Raw genomic sequence first — 16,336 nt, 5'->3', positions numbered from 1 at the left:
TTTTATTGTTTTTCCTTGTAGTTTTATCTTTCTTTATGCTAGCTTATATATTTGTATAATCACCTGTTTGTAAACTGTTAGTAATGTAGTATATTTGGCTCCACACTTCTGTAGTTCCTTTGCAAAGCGGAACTGTGACTCAGACAGTACCTTTTCACAGGTTTCCTTATCTAAACTGGTTCAGACCAATTTGCAGTATAAAGGGAGAGCATGTGGTCAAGTTCTTTGTTACTTCTTTTTACTTGCCTTGCTTGCTGATACAGGCTGACCCTGTCTGACCTGTACTATGATGGACATCTTATAAAACAGCTGTAACCATAGAATTTTAGCCTCAATCTTGACTTTCGAAGAACCTTCTGGACAACATCATCTCCAGATCTAACAAGGCATAGTTTTAAGGTGAGGTGGGGAGGGGGGGAGGGGGGAGAAGTTTAAAGGAGATAAAGGAGATGCGTGGCAAGTATTTTCACACAGAGTGGTAGGTGCCTGGAATGGGCTGTCGGTGGTGGGGGGGGAGGGGGGGAAGCGGGGTGGGAGCAGATATGATAGTGACAGACACTTGAACAGGCAGGGAGTGGAGGGACATGAATCATGTGCAGGCAGATGGGGTTAGTTTAATTTGGCATCATGGTTGGCACACGTGGGCTGAAGGGCCTGTTATGTAAAGTTCTATGTTCTTAATGAACAGCAGGTATTAGCTGTCCACTCTCATTCCTGGAGGTTTTACCCTGTAGAGTAAGGTGTGGAATGTGTGCCCATGTTGTACCCAAGGCTCAGTTTGCTGACTTTCAAGGCAAGCTCAGAGGCAATGGAGACACCCTGATCTGTTGGCAGACTGTATCCCTGCCCGCTTCTGAGTTTGGTAAGGGTCAGCTCCGCTGGCATGAGCTGCTCTTTTGGACCAAGTGGTAAATTCCTGTGTGTGCCCAGGCAGTAAAGTCAGCAGGCTATTTCACCGCAAAGGTGTCACAGCTGAGCCTGAGCTTTATCTTCTCTGAGAGGTAAAACAGGTTGCGTTTTGTCAGGAGTGTCAAGGAGTCAGGTGCTGTTCATACCTTGTTTGATCCAGAATCCTGTAATAAACAGAAAAAGCAAGTTTATTGAATGGGCTAGAGGCACTTGATGCATCAATGCTGCTCTTTCACTATCTCACTGCCAACTTCATACAAATCAGCAAGGAACTTGCCACTAAGAACTATCATTAACATCAGGACAACAATGATGACTGACCTCACCAACAGGACCTCTTTTAAAGGAGGAGTCTCATAATCAGGATTCTTCCTGAGAATCTATCCATTCAGACCACTTTTAAGGTGATGGAAGAATTTTTGAATCAATCCTAAACTTCTTTCAAAACATTCTTCTTGTCCTTATCTTGCACTTGCATCTTTCTGGATTTGCTTTTTTTCTATTAAGAGTCTTATGAAAAATCCTTAAAGGAACCAGACACAACCTATCTTTCCTCAGAATTTGGACATTTGACATGAGTGACCAGCTTTGTCCCATGTCTCATCTGCTTGAAGGTTTCCTTTTTGTCTCAGTGACCTGGTTGGACATAGTTCTTGAGGTAGGATCTACGCAGAGTGAATTGAATCCCATACCTTGCTGTGGCTATGGAGCTTATGATTCAATTAATTTTGGAACTCAGTTCTGGCTGGGCAAGGTCAGCATTGACTGTGCTCTGACTCCAAGGTCACCATCTTGCTTATCTACTTGAACATAAATTGACACCAGCATCATCATCACGCAAGAAGAGCCCCAATAAAAGCAACAAGTGCACTCACCACTTCTGCCAGTGCTGAGATGACTTTGCCCAGAGTTGTCAAGGATTTATTAATATTTGCTCCTTCCTAAAACATACAAGGAAATAAGCCATTAAATGGACCAGGCAGAAGACTGAACAAATAGATGCAACAATACATTGAGCTGTGTATTAAACAAATGAAGCCACATCCACTGGATGGAAATGGGACATTGTGTTCCTTACACATTGTTCAATTTTATCCAAGAATATTTAGTCTAACTGCCCACAAACTCAGTGGCATCTCTGTTTTTAATGATTGCATGATTGGACATTTTATAAAATGCTTTCTGAAATCCAAAGATTAGGTGATAAAAAGATGGAGATGCAAGAGACTACAGAAACTGGAATCTGGAGCAACAAACAATCTGCTGGAAGAACTTAGCAGGTTGAGTAGCATCTGTGGAGGGAAAGGAATTGTCAACGTTTCAGGTCGAAACCCTGCATCAGGACCAGTAAATGATGCTTTGGCAAACTCTATATGACCATACAGGATCAGGGGTATCTTTTGCAAGTCCATCAAATTATCTGCAGTAGCTGAACAATATATTTTAAAAAGAACATTTTCAAAAAATGTTTTGAAATTTTTTATTTCAAAAATCAAAACCCAACCAAATGGTTTAAGATTGGACAAGTGCAAACACAAACTGGGATGAGACATCCTGAAGAATCATTTAAAACACTGTCAGTGTACTGCTGCAGGAGAGACACGTGGTGTTAGGCTTCTGACCACAGCATATCACCCGCTGACAAGTAATTCAAGGTGAGTGGATGGATGACAATACATCAATGGGTGAATCAGGTAACTGCACGGAGAGGTGGCTGGACAGATGAACACATATTACAGAGAGTTCTGTGGAGCAAAGAGTCAATGCATAATTGGTTGTGAACAAATGGAGGGCTGGATGGATGTAGCTCAGTGCATGAAAATGGACATGTGGGTAGAAGGATATGTGGGTGGGTGATGAGGTTTGTGTCTCAGTGTGTGGTGAGCCAAATGAACAGAGGGTCAGATAAAGCAAATCCTCACCTTTAATCGTGTTCCCTTTGCTCCTGTGGAATCTGCCCTTTCACTTCCAGCAAGATCAACCAAACTGATTTTACTCACCTAAGAATAAAAGGATGTTAGAAGCAAAACAAGTAATTCAATGAAAGCCAGAATTACCCCTTCCAATGCTCTGCTATTATTAATTCATTGGAACTCTATGGTATTATATATCTTAAATAGATTGTCCATTCAAAATTCTCCACCAATACATTAACCAAAGCCACTTGTAAACCGGATCAAATCCATCCAAGAAACTGGGAAGCCCTCTGTGCATTGAACCTCAGAACTGCAAAACACGCCTCAGAAACAGACTTGTCAATTCAGGAAAGAAGTACATAATCTGCATCATGATAAAATTAGAGCAGTGCGTAAGGGGCAGGGTCTATAATAACAGTGAGTGTGTAATGCAGTAGGGCATACAACAGACAAGCATATATACATCATGCAGGATGTAAATTGTGTGCACTTTGTACAATAAAAAGGTATGTAGCAGTTAAAACTGGTATCAAGCAGGGTACATCTTAGCCTGGGTGTACAGCGTATATAATGGGCGCTGTGTACAATAGAAAAGGTATATAACAGGAAGGGTGTTTAATAGGCAGGGTTTATAACAAGCTGTCCGCAATGTGCTGAGCATAAAACAGAAGGGTCTGTATTGGGCAGTGAACATAACCAGCACATTAGCTCACACCTCTTTTAGACACCCTTTAAAGTTCACTGTCACCCTGATCTTTATTATCTTTCTAAGATAAGCTTTTTTCAATGGTTTTCGAGGATAGACAATGAACAAACAAAGCTTCTAGTTTCTTCCTTCCCCCTCTTCTAGTGGGAACTCCGAACCAACACACCTTTGTTGTTTCAAAATCTACCAACCACTGATTTTCTTCATGTGGTGCTGTCTCAAAAATTTGGGAATTTTAGATTTCTCCATTATAATCTCCCCATCCCCATTCCAATGGAAAAAGCATCAATTACCAAACATTTATTCATGTCTGTTGCCTCCTATCTCTGAGTGTGACAGTTCCATTCTGGTCTGGCCAACAGCTCCCTCTGGTGAAAGAATCGGACACAGCAGGTAGACTGTCCAACAAGAAGTTCTTCTAACTGGGTTAACGACAAAGACCACAGGTATCTGTAGTCCTTTAAGGCTTCCTTTATGCCCTTCAATTATCCCTGTCCTCTTCTGAGTGAGGGACTGAAGCTTTATGCACCACCATTACAGGTTGCTGTTTAACAGAATCAAACTGAAGCAAGTTTGCTTAACAGTTATCAGCACAGGCGACCCTCGTTATGGCAGTTTGGGTAGTGGAAATTCATCCCAACAGAATTCACAAATCACTACCAAAAAATCTAGGATATCAATTAAAAATTCTCTCTTACAAAATTTATGTGCTAAAAAAGTCAGTAAATAAACTTTTTTTCAACTTGAATTTTGACACGGCTTCACATTACGGAAACTCACGACAAGGACCGTTTTCTTGGAACACAATCCCCTCCCCCCACTCCGTAACGCGGGGGTCACCTGTAACATTCAGTCAATCTCTGAGTTGATATTAAATTCAGGTTTAAATAAAGGCCATATCTCTTTCAAGGAGCGAAGACCATATCCTCTCTGAAGGAAAGGAATTGAAAACCAATCACCCGATGAGGATGGCCTGTTTCCACCTCTGCACCACACAATCCTCAGGCAGAAGCTCTCCACTTTCAGACACCAGGTGAAATAGGAGAGCAGGTTAGCTGAGGCACCACGCCACTCCCTTCCTTTACCTTCTCAGAGGAGGAGTCTATACTGGAGTCATGTGTTTTCTGTGTGAAGATAATGTTGAACACAGCGTGAGATCGGCTGCTGGTCTCATTCATGTTTGTGGCAGCCACAGTCCTGAGGAGACAGGAAAGAATCAGTGAAAATTTCTTGACATTCACTCCCTTAAATGGCAGCTGAGGACCTTACCATCAAGGACAGGGGGAAGTCAGTGATGCCGAGTCAGTAGGTAATGATAATGGGGCACTCATCAACGGTAGCAGGAATACTAGTCTAATGAGAGGCACTGGTCAGATAGCAGGGCACTGGTGAATGATAGCAGGGTATTAGTCAATGAAAGCAGGCTACTAGTCATTGATAATAGGAGCACTAGTCAATGAAATCAGGGGTTCTAGTTAGTGATGGCAGAGCACTAGCTAGTGATAGTAGAAGCAGCAGTCAATGATAGCAGGGCACGAGTCAATGATGGTGAACACCAGAAAACGACAGGAGGAGCACGAGCCAGTGATAGCAGAGCACTGGTCAAAGATGGAAACAACATTGGTCTTTGGTAATATAACCGCTAGTTAATTAAATCTGGGGTACTAGTTGAAGAGGACAGGTGACCAGTCAATGGGACAGGGAACTACACATCAGTGGCTTATTTGAAATAAGAGTTAACAGTAGTTGATAATGAGCTAAATATTCTATGAAAGACAACAGAGCTAACAATCTTTAACAAGTAATATTGAAGGAGACCCCATGCTTCACTGGTAACTGCAGGTAATAACAGGGCTACACAAAGTGGGAGCAAAAACCTACAGGTAGTGAAAGCAAGGAAAGAAGTCATCAGTTGGTGACATGGAGACATAGTGTTGAGGAAATGGACCAGAGACAATAGGGAGATCAACCAAAAGGGGTCCCACCAGTCTTCATTTTGACCTAAGGCATCTATTGAAAGACTGGTGGGACACAATCAGCTTCCCATTCAAAATCTCCACAATTTCACTCCCCACTAACATCATGACAGATTAGGTTTAATTTACCCCAAGCCTCCTCCTCTCACTGTGGGCACAGCTGCTCTCTCTGTCATCCTGATGGTTTGAACAAATACTGCTCCATCCACAACTGTTGTCACCCACCATCTCCCTCCAGCTCAGTTTAGGGAGACAATATTTCATTGAGAGTCAGTGAAAGCAATTGCCATAGATTCCTTCAAATGCAGAGATTTGTTACACTGAGAACAGAAGCAGTTTAAGATGTGGCATATGTTAAGTGCAGCATGCTTGAGTGAACAGGTATGTCTGGATCTTTATTTCTCAAAGCTCTCCATCACTACTTATAACAGGAAAGGAGGCCATTTGGCCCATTGCGTCTATGCCAGCTCATAGGCCAATCCCGTTTCCTCACATTTTTCCCCTGTAATTTATTCTCCCTACCTTCCCCCAGATTCCACCACTTACCCATAATTCAGGGAATCATAACGTGGTCAATTAACCAACATGCACATCTTTGGGAAATGAGAGCACCTGGAGGAAACCCATGCAGTTACAGGAAGAATGTGCAAACACCAACCAGACAGTACCTGAGGTCAGGATTGAATCTGGATTGCTGGCACTGTAAGGCAGCCGCCAGCTGTGCCACTATGTGTAACATCTGGGTCTTCGTATGCTAATTAACATGAATTGATAGCTATGCTTAATCAACAACATTATCGTTGCATTACGTAACCACCAGGATGATAGAAATTGAACTGAATGGAGTTTGTCTTTCTTTGCCTAATGGCTCCATTGCTCCAGTGTGCTCCTATCACAGGAGACACAAGAGACTGCAGATGCTGGAATCTGGAGCAAAAAATTAGCTGCTGGAGGAACTCAGCAGGTCAAGCAGCATCTGTGGAGGCAAAGGGATTGACGACATTTCGGGTCGAGACCCTGCATCAGGACTGAGAGTGTAAAGGGGAGATAGCCTGTATAAAGAGGTGATGGGGAGGGATGGTAGTGAAGACAAGTACTGATGAAGGACTCGTGGCTTTAGTAGTGAGTTAGCAATTGACAAAGGACACTCGGATGTAGTAGCAAGTCCTATCACAGCGTCAACTGGTTCCTCATACCTGGCTTTGTTGCCTGAGTCCATGAGATCTGAAATGTCATTATAGGAGGTCACGGCGAGTTTAGAGAGATCCTCCACGTAAGGGCCTAGAATTGGGTGCTCCCGAACTCGAAGGTTTCCTTTGGTTTTTGGGTTCAGTAGGTCTCGCACACGCTCACAGTAAATCTCCATGTAACTGACCTGGGAGACAACACAAGAACAAGATTAGAAAACAGAAAACAAGACTCCAGATCCTACAGTGACAGGCAAAATAAAACTTTCTCTACTCATGCCCCGTAAGTGAATGTTCCCATCTATCCACAGCAACTGAGGGCGAATGCTTGGATGGTTCCTCTGTACAACTTCAAGAAGCTTTTGTTATCTCTTCATTTGTCTCAGACCTGAAACAGCCTGCCTGCTGGGGATGTCTGCATCAACCTGAAGTGCCCTGCTCCAGAGTGAAAAGTCAGAGCTCAGTGACTGACCTGCACCTTTTAACCTCACTTATGTACTACTCAGTAAGCAGTCACATAATTGGCCTGGGGTGGCAGACTGAGAGGTCTTTCAGGTTGTTGTACAGATGTGGGGGATAGTGGACGGAAGGTCTTGGGACACAATGAGATGACGAGCATGAGATAATGTAACCCACACGAGCTGGAGCAGCGGTGGTGTTGGCCATGTATGAGAAAGTTCAACGTTGTGTGGCCGCACTTGTGACCAACTTTAAATGTAAGTTCTTATTTTAATCTTCCATTTATAGCTGGTCCCTCCTCTTCCTCATCAACATGTTTCCACTTCCAAGGATATGGGATCAGTTACTGCATGGACACGAGTTCCCTCTTCATCACTTTTCTCACAACCCCACTACTGCAGTGTTATCACTCTGCTTCTTTGACGTCTGGGTGTCTGAACAAGATGTAATTTTTTCCAATTAAAGATGATCCCAGCAATTTACAGCCCCAGCAATAAATTCTCTGCATCTTCCCTTAACTCCATTCATTCCCCATTCCTCCAGCTTGGCCACTCTCTCAGGGTAAACCAGACCAGTCACATTTCACATCCTTTTGGGCTCAGTACGAGACTTTGACTCCTCCTTCACTGTGTCTACTTTCATCACCGACCTATCTTGTGCCACCTCAGCCAGCTGATAACAAACTCCTTCGAGCCTTTGGTCACCTTCAAGTTTGATTATTTTTGTGTCCTCCTGGTGAGCCTGCCACCCTGTACCCGGTACTCCCCTCACCAGCTTGTCATAGAGTATTTGAGTAATATAGCATGGAAACAGGCCATTCACTCCAGCTTGTCCATGTTGACCAAGATGTCCATCTAAGGTAGTCCAATCTGTCTCTGGTCCACATCCATTTAAACTTTTCCTATCCATGTATGTCCAAGTGTCTTTTAAATGTTGTTATTGGACCTGCCTCACCCACTTCCTCTGGCAGCTTGTTTGATATATGCATCACCTTCTCCATGAAGAAATTGCCTCTCAGGTCCCTTTTAAATCTTTCCTCTCTCACCTTAAACCTATGTCCTCTAGTTTTTGATTTCCTTTCCCTGGGAAAAAAGACTGTATGCATTCACCCTCTCTATGTCCCTCATGATTTTATTCACCTCCATAAGGTCAACCCGCAGTCTCCTATCCTCCAAGGAATAATGTCCTAGCCTGTCAAACCTCTCTCTATAACTCGGGCCCTTGAGTCCTGGCAACATTGTCGTAAATCTTCTTTGCCCTCTTTCTAGCTTAATGGCATCTTTCCTGCAGCAGGGTAACCAAAACTGTACACAAGCCTCCTCACCAACATCTTGTACAACTGCAACACAACATCCCAACTCCTATACTCAATGCACTGCCTGATGAAAGCCAGCATGCCAAACTCTTTCTTAACCACCCTGTCTCCCTGTTATCCTGCACATTCCTAAACTTCAGCTTATTCAAATCTACCTGCCCATACCCAAACTCACTAACTTCAAGTTGACCCACACCCTCGTGCTGACTGACTTACTGACAATGCACAGCCCTGCCTGTGTGACTTCCTTCAACCTCACAAATCTCTGGCAGCACTGTTCTTATGCACCTCCGGCCTCCTGCACTAATATCCTACCCTTCGTCCCACCAATCACTGCCTAGGCGGTTCTAGACTCTCCCTCCCTAAACTTTGTCACCTCTCTTTAAAGGCTAATTCTCTGACCAAAATCTTAATCTTCTCCTCTGTTAATTTTGTGTGATAATGTTTCTGCAAAACATCTTGAAACATTTTGATTGTCAAAGGTGCTATATAAAGGCGCAGTATGCTCACTTAAAGTGCTGGATGTTAGTTGAGTGCAATAGTCCCTCCATCAGGCCCCAATATTGACACCACACAAGTGGTCAGGTGCATCGCAATGCAGTACAGCTCCCTCAAGTCTATCATCAATGACATGTCTCTTAAGATTCCCCACTACCATGCCAGTTTGGCATTCTCCCATGCCACTCTATCTTTGCATTGACCTGAATTAAATTGCCAGCTAGCACTGAATTAAGGACATTTAGAAATGGAATAGACAAAGTCATTTGCAATTATTATGCTCAGGCTTTACATTCAGGTTCTGTGAGTGCACGGCAGTTTTGTCACCAACACCCAATAAATTATACAGCACAGAAGCAGGCCCTTCAACCCACTGTGGCTATGCTGACCATCAAGTACATGTCCCATTTACCAGCACTTCGTCTATAGCTTACTGTGCCTTGGCAATTCAAGTGCTTGTCTAGATATTTCTTAAATATTGTATGAGTACCTGCCTCCACTGTGCACTCAGGCAGTGAGTTCCAGATCCTGGACAGAAAAGATGCTTCCTCAGATTCCCTCTGAGTTTCTTACTATCTCCCCTATAATTTTGTATACCTCTGTCAGGTCCCACTCTGCCTCCTCTACCCCAAGGAAAACAATCCCAGCCTCTCCAGTCCTCCACATTGTTCTGAAATTAATTCTGTAGTTCAAATATGAAGTATTTGCCCCCGTCTGCACTACAACTAATCACAGAAATGTTCCTGAATGGAGCATAAATGGACTTGAAAGATTCACCCTGAAGTGCCCTCCTTTATACTTACTTCCACAGAGTAGGAAAGATTGGCATTTGCACTGTCATTAATTCTGGCAAAAAGGTCTTCACACAGCTGGGGAAAGAAGAAGGCAAAATCAGTATCAAAGTATAAAATCAGTAACACTACACAGTCTATCCAGTGTTATAGAGTGCCTGCAAATTAGGGACAGCTAAGAGGCTGCAGTAAATGTCCATTGTTTGCAGGTGTTATTATTTATAAAATGCTCGAATTCTCCTGTAATGCTCCTTCTGCATCATCTCTGAATCGTGCCTAATTCTGGAGTCCTGCCAGTAGAAAATCATTTTGGTTTATCTTCTATTCGCTGGACTTCTCAGTTTATCACTGTTCTGGTGTTCTTTACCGATGAGCGAGGGATATGGTTACATCGGAATCTGTTCCATTGCTAGCCTGTGCAAAGCAAGGTGGCACCTGTAGGGTCTGCAGGGTTTCGACCGGAAATGTCGACAATTCCTTTCCTCCCACAGATGCTGCTTGACCTGTGGAGTTCTTCCAACAGATTGCTTGTGGCTCCTATAGGATGCCTGGGAGATCCCAGCCAATCTGGGCGGGCAGGTGGTGAGGTATTCTGGGCATTTGCACCAGCTGCAGTGGCTGCTGGAAGTGGATAGGACCTGTTGTCATGGTGAATTGAGATCCTGATCTCCCAACTGCAGCAGTACTTTCCAATTCTGACACCTCGATGGAATGCTGAAACTCTCTGAATACTGAATATTCCCCCCCCCCCGATAAACTTGGAGCCCCCTAAATTCAGAACCCTCATGTTTCTGGACAGTTTTAGAGCCTCTTCCAATTTCAGAACCTCCATTCCAAGATCATGGTTCAAAGCACTACCCCACCCTGCCCTTTCTAGCCCCCAGTGAGCACCGAAATCCCTCAAACACCAGCACCCCTTCTGAACACTTTCCTTCTCTCCATCTGCTCCTGATTGAGCTACATTCAGTTACCGCTCTCTGTATTAGTTAGGCGGTGTTCCAGCACAAGGCCAGAGGTGTGCAACGTGGCAGATTTAACCCATAAATAACCTCTGGAGCCAAACTCCATGAGTACTAGTCACTTGAGTGCAGTTCCCAGTTTTGGTGGAATGGCAATTTCATTACCCGGAATCCACAGCAGCAGAGAAACAGCTCTTAAACTTATAACAACACAGAAGGAGGCCATTTGGCCCATTGGATTCATGATGGTTTCCCAGCAGAGCAGATCTTCCAAGCAACTCAAACTTTCCTTATCTCCCTGTAGCCCTGCACCCCTGCATCTTATTCTCTCTCATACATGCCCATCAACCCCCCCACCCCACCCCCAGCAGCCCATCCCCCCTGTACTTGATTGGAAGATGTGCAAGTGAATCGGTGGGCCCATACTCTTCAGTTTAGGAAAATGAGAGGTGATCTCACTGAAAAGTATTAAATTCTTTTGGGGCTTGGCAGGGCAGATTGAGGGATGGTGTTGCTTCTGGCTGGGATGTCTAGAACCAGTGGCCCCAATCTCAAAATAATGGGTGGGCCATTCTACAGAGGAGAAATTTCTTCACCTGGAAATTAGAAAATCTTTAGAATTCTCTATTCAGTAGGGCTGTGGGGACTCAATCTAAACACTCAATATATTTTTAGATATTAGGGGAATCGAGAGATATGGGAGTGTGGAAAAGCGACACTGAGGTAAATGATCAGACATGATCTGATGAATGACAGCAGGCACATAAACTTTTATTTACAGCACAGTAACAGGCCCTTCCGGCCCAACGTGTCCACGCTGCCCATTGAAACCCACGTTAACCTACCCGTATGTCTTTGGAATGTGGGAGGAAACCAGAGCACCCAGAGGAAACCCATGCAGACATGGGGAGAACGTACAAACTCCTCACAGACAGCGGCGGGAACTGAACACTGATCGCTGGCGCTGTAATAGTGTCACGCTAACCGCTAAGCTGCCACCCATGGGGCTGAATGGCCCACTCCTATTTTAGTGTTATCATGTGACATTATGCAAATTATGGCAGGCTATTCAGCAACTGCTACTTATATCCCAGGACCTCTCGTTGGCTGCCGGTAGTGGGGTTAGGGGAAGAATGCTATTATGGGAGATGGGCTTGAAATTTGGATGTTAGCAATGCAATGGTTTTCAACCAGGCCAGCAGAGATGGAATGACGATTTCTACTTAACACTGTCCTCACTCTGCTCCTTGAGTATAAGGTGCTGATGTGTTTCTCTGGCGTGAGGTGGGCCCCGGGTGAGAGAAGGGGTGACTGTGCAGACACCAGCAGCACTCAGTGGTGTCACCAGGTGGGGCCATTGTGCTTCCACTGATCTCCTGCCTGGGGAAAGGGCCGGCAGACGAGTCCAGGGAAACCTATCGAATGTCTGATCAAACTCAGCAGGGTATCACTTCAGGAGCAAAAGCCAAAGGCAGGAGGTCAGAGTATGTGTTCACAAACATGAACTGACAAAATCCAGGCTGCAAAGACTGGGAATTATCAAGGATTGATTTGTCGCACTCTGAACAAGATCTGTACTGTGGGTTTGGGGAAGGGATCCAGAGCTTGTAGTCAGTGTGTGGGGAGAGTGATCCACGTCCTGTAACTGTGGGTGTGGGGACAGTGATACACAGCCTATACTGTGGGTGTGGGGACAGTGATACACAGCCTATACTGTGGGTGTGGGAGACAGTGATCCAGTGCCTGCACTCTGGGTGTGGGGTCAGTGATCCACAGCCTGTAGTCTTGTGTGGGGGAGAGTAAAACACATCTTGTAGTCTTGGTGTGGGGGACAGTGAGACACAGAATGTGGTCTGTGTGTGAGGTCAGTGATCCATAGCCTGTAGTCTGTGTGCGGGGACCGTGATCCACAGCCTGTAGTCTTGGTATGGGGGACAGTGAGACACAGAATGTAGTCTTGGTGTGGGGAACAGTGAGACACAGAATGTAGTCTTGGTGTGGGGGACAGTGATCCACGCCTGTAGTCTGTGTGTGGGGTCAGTGATCCACAGCCTATAATCTGGGTATGGGGGACAGAGAGACACAGACTATACTATGGCCATGGGGACAGTGATCCACAGCCTGTACTGTGGGTGTGGGGGACGGTGAGACACAGTTCACTGACAAGAACACCGGAACATTGAGCTGAGCCTGCGGACTCTTGCCCTTTACCTGGGGGATGATTCCTTGTTGCTCCTTCTCCTGTTTGCCCATCATGGTATAGGATTTGCCTGCCCCAGTCTGTCCGTAGGCGAAGATGCAGACATTGTAGCCCTCGAAGGCGTGCTGCAGCATCTCCTCTCCGATGTCGCGGTACACCTGCTGTTGCGATGCATAGTTGATGTCGGCAGGCTGCAACCGGGGCACAAGGAGGCGTTTGTTACAGCTGAGCCCTGCCTCTTCTGTCAGTCCCTTCCTCCCAAACTCCCTCCCACCTGCCACCCATAAAAGTACCACATTCATCTTTTAAAGATACTGAGGGGCTGAGGAGTAATTTTCTCTCTGAACTTCCACTGCAGCAAAGCACTTGATTCACACCCAAACACAGTCATAGCAGTTTCCTAGGACAATCAATCAATAGCCAAAATGGCTTCTTCTCAGTCAAGTATATGCTCCCTGGTCAGCCACAGGATAGGTTGGATTTGGAATAAACTTGTCCTGCATAGTTCACTGAGCCCAATTAAAGGGCAAGAACTTCCCTATTAATACCAAATGATCAATTGGGAAACTAACTTCACAAAAAGAAAACATTTGTCTGCATTTATTGCATTCCCAGTCTGTGTGCTCTAACCAGGATGGAGAACAGGGTGAGATGGGATGGATGTGGTAATACAGGGCTGCAGTAATGTATCCTATCTACCTATAGGGCAGACTCTTTGCAAATGGGCTCTGGTGGGACTTCAGCTGCTTTGCTCCGGTTAAGTAGTTTGGTGCAGGAATTCCTGATTCCATGTACAATGGGTGAGTTTGGAAGCACTTCCTGGATCAGCTGGGGGCAGGAATTGCAATTCCCAGGGAGATGAGGCAACATGAAGGTAGCACCACTCCAAGCAGACTAAACACATGATCATTGCAGGCGTTAGAGACAAAGGAAAGTTCCCTCAAAAATATTCCGTCAGGCAGTCCCACACCAGGATATGGCAACAAATAACACAGTGTGATGGAGTGGGGCAGTCTGGGAGCTCCTGAGTCCCGCTTCTCTTCCTGCAGTACAACTCGCTGAGTGACCTACCGTGGTGTGGGACCAATAGGAGTAGTCAAAGTTGAAACTCTTGGGGGCCTCTTTGGGTTGCTTCGGGTTAACAATTGCTGCAAGAGAAAAAAGGAGACAAGTGAGGGGACAGGTTTACCAGCGCATCATTCCAACAACTTACGGCCTACAGAGTGACACAAAGCAATGACACCCTCACTCTATGACATTTCTCTAAAGTGGGTGGAGCAAGGGATGTTGGAGAGGGCAGGGGGCAGAGAAGTAACTGGAGAGTTGGAGCACAGGGCATGCAGTCATGTGTTGATACACATTCTCATCTTTGAGTTCTGGTCCAGTCCCTGAGTCCTGGACCAGAATGTCAGGCTGCAGATCCCTCAAGATCCAGTCCAGGTCTAAGAGTCATGCTGTCAAGAGCTGGTGGCCTTTAATGATCAAAAGCCCCATCCACTCTCTCCAGTCTCTGTAACTGATCCCATGGCACCATTTTGAAGAAGGGAAGGATATCAGTCCAATATTGATTCCTTAACCAACATCACAAGATCAGATTGACTGGTGATTTACCTCATCACTATTGTGGGACCTTACTGAGTCTTAATTAGCCACTGAATTACCCATTACATTGACTACAATTCACAAAGTAGTTCCTTTGCGCTTTGGAACATCTTGAGCAGGTGTTCTTCTTTATGGAATGCTGGAATACCAATGAAGAGGAGCCAGAGGGAAGAACAGGGCCTCGCCTTGTTGCTCATGACAAGATCTAGAGTGTCATCTCCTCATTTATGTACAGCCAAGAGCTGAGGGCAGCCAGGGCCCTTCATATTCTATGATTCCTATGCAAACCTTCCACCAAACTGATGAGCTGATAAAGCTGTGCTCTTCCATGTTGAACACCATTTGGTAGAATGTAGCCCAAGTGGGAGTAGCTCTGGTGACATTCCCACTGATCACGTTGGCATCTTGAGATAAATACTGAGCCTCCCATAAGCACCAGCAAACACCCAAATGACCTCTTCCTTGTCAATCTATACACATCTGTCCAGAAACTATAAGAGTCATCACCACACAGTTCTCATGCAGTCAAATCCCTTCTTCCAATGCGAACACCCTCCATCAGATTGTCATAGAATCATACAGCACAGGAACACCACCATATCCATGCTGACCTTTGCACCCATCTATACTAATCCCATTTGCCTGCGTTAAGTCCATAGCCTGCTATGCCTTGGCAATTCAAGTACTTGTCTAGATGCTTCTTAAATGTTGTGAGAGTCTCTGTCTCCACCACCTATTCAGGCAATAGATTCCAGACTCCAACCTCTGTGTGAAAAAAATCCCCAACAGATCCCCTCTAAACCTCCTATCTCTCACTGTAAACTTAATCCCAAGACATTAAGTTAACCTTGGCAGAGCAAGGTCACTGACTGACGTATATCTGGAGGATGATGACAGCCTTGGTTCCAAATGCAGTCATGGATTTATGAAAATCACAGCCACTGCAAGCAAAATCTAATGGTTACCATGGAAACTGCATGGAGAAAAGCTGATGCATTTTAAAAACACTGGGGAAGATCTTGAATTTAATGGAAATAAAACTCATGAGCAATGTAAAATGGAACCCATTTTACATGATTGCATGAAGACGTATTTCTCTGCCACGAATGAAATAGAAGACAGAAGGAGCCTGGAATTGCTGTGATTGTACATGAAGTATTTTTCTCCACTATTTTCTTTAATATTGACCTCTTGAAACCTTTCTCAATATGTAAGTAATTAAAAAACAGTTTCACTCACAGAAAACATGCCACAATTTAGGCTGATGCATTGTTGCAGCAATGAATGGACAATTACCACTTTGAAGAGCCAAGTCACAAATTATGCATTCTAAGTATGAGTCTAATTGGCAGCACTCCGAATATCGCATTTAAATTCTGCTTGTATATTTCAGAGGAACTTGTTTTTTTTTCAAATCAATAAGGTGACATGGGACTTTTAAAAAGGACTTTCTGTAATATTCATTGAGAATCTAAATCGGTTCAAACCTGCCAGTGTCAGGTTAGCCAAATCCCTAGGTAGAATGAATGCAAATGAACAAACAATCATTAAAAATTTAGCTTCGTTTAGAAATTGCCCTTTTTAAAAATAGCATTTTTCCATTGCACCTTAGAATTAGCTACCACTACAATTATGTATGCACAATATTATGGCTTCTGTTCATTTACTTTGAATATATTTATTTGGCAGTTAAAGTATTGCCTGATGCTGATTTTTCTGGCTGCATTTCAAAGGCAAGAAAAGGGTAACTATTGAGAGTAATCTAAAAATTGCTTTTCCAGTAGACTTCTCGAGGAAATGGTATAAAATATACTCTTG

At 44.5% G+C, this 16,336-nt stretch overlaps 1 protein-coding gene across 28 annotated transcripts in view; it reads right to left on the bottom strand.

Annotated features, from left to right (window-relative positions):
* kif1aa (kinesin family member 1Aa) overlaps positions 1-16,336 on the bottom strand; it is a 230,642-nt gene that overhangs the window by 130,960 nt on the left and 83,346 nt on the right. For all 28 annotated transcript variants that reach the window (XM_052019026.1, XM_052019024.1, XM_052019028.1 and 25 more), the window contains exons 3-10: positions 13,988-14,064; positions 12,928-13,107; positions 9,770-9,835; positions 6,704-6,882; positions 4,617-4,728; positions 2,832-2,909; positions 1,785-1,850; positions 1,056-1,073 (exon numbers count right to left, since the gene is read on the bottom strand). In XM_052019026.1, the coding sequence (XP_051874986.1) occupies positions 1,056-1,073; positions 1,785-1,850; positions 2,832-2,909; positions 4,617-4,728; positions 6,704-6,882; positions 9,770-9,835; positions 12,928-13,107; positions 13,988-14,064 (776 nt within the window). The remainder of the gene's footprint in view (positions 1-1,055; positions 1,074-1,784; positions 1,851-2,831; positions 2,910-4,616; positions 4,729-6,703; positions 6,883-9,769; positions 9,836-12,927; positions 13,108-13,987; positions 14,065-16,336) is intronic.

This window comes from Pristis pectinata, chromosome 6 (genome assembly GCF_009764475.1).
Source record: "Pristis pectinata isolate sPriPec2 chromosome 6, sPriPec2.1.pri, whole genome shotgun sequence".
NCBI lineage: Eukaryota > Metazoa > Chordata > Chondrichthyes > Rhinopristiformes > Pristidae > Pristis > Pristis pectinata.
Note: the sequence above shows the minus strand (reverse complement) of the source record. Positions and strands in the feature narration are given on the sequence as shown.